Raw genomic sequence first — 3,029 nt, 5'->3', positions numbered from 1 at the left:
CACATGATTTATCTTCAAATCAATGCGAAGTTGAAGGCTTTGCTTCAAATCCATGCGAAGCGTATGGTTTAGCTTCAAATCAATGCGACGTAGAATGCTAATCATCAAATCAATGTGAATCAAATGGTTTAGTTTCAAATACTTGTGATATACATGATTTATCTTCAAATGCAGGCGAAACAAAAGAGATAGCTTCAAATCCATGCGAAACACATCATTTCGCTTCAAATTCATGCGAAACACATAGTTTAGCTTAATATTCATGCGAAACACATGGTTTATACTCAGATACTTGTGATAAATATGATTTAGCTTCAACTGAATGCGAAACAAGCGAGTTAGCTTCAAATCCATGCGAAACACATGATTTAGCTTCAAATCAATGCGAAGTACAAGGCTTATCTTCAAATACATGAGAAACAAATGATTTATCTTCAGATAATTGCGATATAAGTGATATAGCTTCATATGCGGGCGAAACAATCGAGTTAGCTTCAAATCAATGCGATGTAGAAGGCTTAGCTTCAAATACGTGAGAAACAAATGATTTATCTTCAGATAATTGCGATATAAGTGATACAGCTTCAAATCCATGCGAAACACATGATCTAGCTTCAAATTCATACGAATCACATGGATTAGCTTCATAGCTTCATATTCTTGCGAAACAGGTGGATTAGATCCAGATACTTGTGATGTACATGTTTTAGCTTCAACTGCATGCTAAACAAACGTGTTAGCTTCAAATCCAAGCGAAACACATGATTTATCTTCAAATCAATGCGAAGTTGAAGGCTTTGCTTCAAATCCATGCGAAGCGTATGGTTTAGCTTCAAATACTTGTGATATATATGATTTATCTTCAAATACAAGCGAAGAAAACGAGTTAGCTTCAAATCCATGCGAAACATATGATTTAGCTTCAAATCAATGCGACGTAGAATGCTAATCATCAAATCAATGTGAATCAAATGGTTTAGTTTCAAATACTTGTGATATACATGATTTATCTTCAAATGCAGGCGAAAGAAAAGAGATAGCTTCAAATCCATGCGAAACACATCATTTCGCTTCAAATTCATGCGAAACACATAGTTTAGCTTAATATTCATGCGAAACACATGGTTTATACTCAGATACTTGTGATAAATATGATTTAGCTTCAACTGAATGCGAAACAAGCGAGTTAGCTTCAAATCCATGCGAAACACATGATTTAGCTTCAAATCAATGCGAAGTACAAGGCTTATCTTCAAATACATGAGAAACAAATGATTTATCTTCAGATAATTGCGATATAAGTGATATAGCTTCATATGCGGGCGAAACAATCGAGTTAGCTTCAAATCAATGCGATGTAGAAGGCTTAGCTTCAAATACGTGAGAAACAAATGATTTATCTTCAGATAATTGCGATATAAGTGATACAGCTTCAAATCCATGCGAAACACATGATCTAGCTTCAAATTCATACGAATCACATGGATTAGCTTCATAGCTTCATATTCTTGCGAAACAGGTGGATTAGATCCAGATACTTGTGATGTACATGTTTTAGCTTCAACTGCATGCTAAACAAACGTGTTAGCTTCAAATCCAAGCGAAACACATGATTTATCTTCAAATCAATGCGAAGTTGAAGGCTTTGCTTCAAATCCATGCGAAGCGTATGGTTTAGCTTTGAGGAGGTGGGATCGGCGACGGGAAGAGAGAATTGAACCCGTTTACAATTAGACTATCTTTATTTACAATCGGAACTAAACTCGCGACGCTCGCGTACCGTTCCCGATGAGGGTTCTTACTGAACTAACCATTCGCTCACCGATGCATCCCATCCAGATCATTCTTTCGCCTTAAAACTAAACACATGGCGGAGACGTGGCGCCGGCTTGTCGCCGCCACATCACCCCCCCGCCAGTGATTGACTCGATCACGAAACTTGCAATCGGTCCGGGAAACGCACTCTTCTTCCGGACCGTGTGGTGCGTAATCCCGCACCTGGTGGTACTGCTATGGGGGGCGGCACCGCCGGACCCCGAGATGGTGGCGATGGTTGGGGCGGCTGCCCCGTAAACTCGCTCGGAGTGGGTGGTGATGATGGTGTTGGTGGCCCCTCGGACTCTCCAGGTAACGCTGGCTGTGTTGCCCCTGGTATCGTCGGCGGTGCTGGATCTGTAGCCAGCAAGTACGCCGGCTTTAGGCGATCTATGGTCACTGTGACCGCCTTGTCCCGGATACTGAGGGAGTAAGTCCGGTCCCCTCGCTCGAGGACCCTGTATGGGCCGTCGTATGGCGGCTGGAGGATTCCTCGCACGGCGTCGTTCCGCACGAACACATGCTCTGCCGTGGCGAGGTCCTTGAAAACAAAAACTCGTTTCGTCGAGTGATTGCTGCCAGGCGTTGGGGCGAGTGTTGCGAAATGCTTTCGTAATCCCGCGACAAAATCCCCTGGCAGCGGCAGCGACTCCGCTCTCTGTGGGACCAGGAATTCCCCTGGTAGGCGCAGTGTCTCGCCGTAGACCAGCTCAGCTGCGGTGGATTGTAAGTCCTCCCTCCAGGCTGCGCGGATGCCCAGCAAGATGGTGGGAAGAACCTTTGTCCAGCTGACGTTTTGCTGGCAACGGATTGCTGCCTTAAATTGGCGGTGGAATCTCTCCACCATTCCGTTTGCCGCCGGGTGATAGGCCGTTGTCCGCCAGTGGGCTGCACCTGTTAACTGTGACAATGCCTGAAACAAGCGCGACTCGAATTGTCGACCCTGGTCGGTCGTCACGCGCAACGGGGTTCCGAACCGTGAAATCCAACCCTCGTAAAAGGCGCGTGCCACGGTCGAAGCTTCTTGATCCCGAATTGGGAAAGCCTCGGGCCAGCGCGTAAAACGGTCGACGCAGGTTAAACAGTACCTGAACCCCTCTGAGACCGGAAGAACTACAATGTCTATGTGCACGTGCTCGAATCTTCCGGTCGGCGCGTCGAAACTTCCCGGCGGCGCGAAAACGTGCTTGTTTATTTTGGCGCGCTGGCACGGA

General features: G+C 45.3%; 1 protein-coding gene across 1 annotated transcript; it reads right to left on the bottom strand.

Moving 5' to 3' along the window:
• Positions 1 to 1,930: 1,930 nt before the first annotated feature.
• LOC143263734 (uncharacterized) lies at positions 1,931 to 2,728 on the bottom strand (the record flags this gene model as incomplete). Its single annotated transcript, XM_076528482.1, has 1 exon — positions 1,931 to 2,728. A coding segment is annotated over one exon (798 nt), but the record flags the coding sequence as incomplete, so codon positions are not given.
• Between the last annotated feature and the right edge of the window lie 301 nt (positions 2,729 to 3,029).

The sequence above is a fragment of the Megalopta genalis genome, unplaced genomic scaffold, assembly GCF_051020955.1.
Source record: "Megalopta genalis isolate 19385.01 unplaced genomic scaffold, iyMegGena1_principal scaffold1315, whole genome shotgun sequence".
NCBI lineage: Eukaryota > Metazoa > Arthropoda > Insecta > Hymenoptera > Halictidae > Megalopta > Megalopta genalis.
The sequence above is the reverse complement of the archived record's forward strand: the minus strand, read 5'-3'. Positions and strand labels throughout refer to the sequence as shown.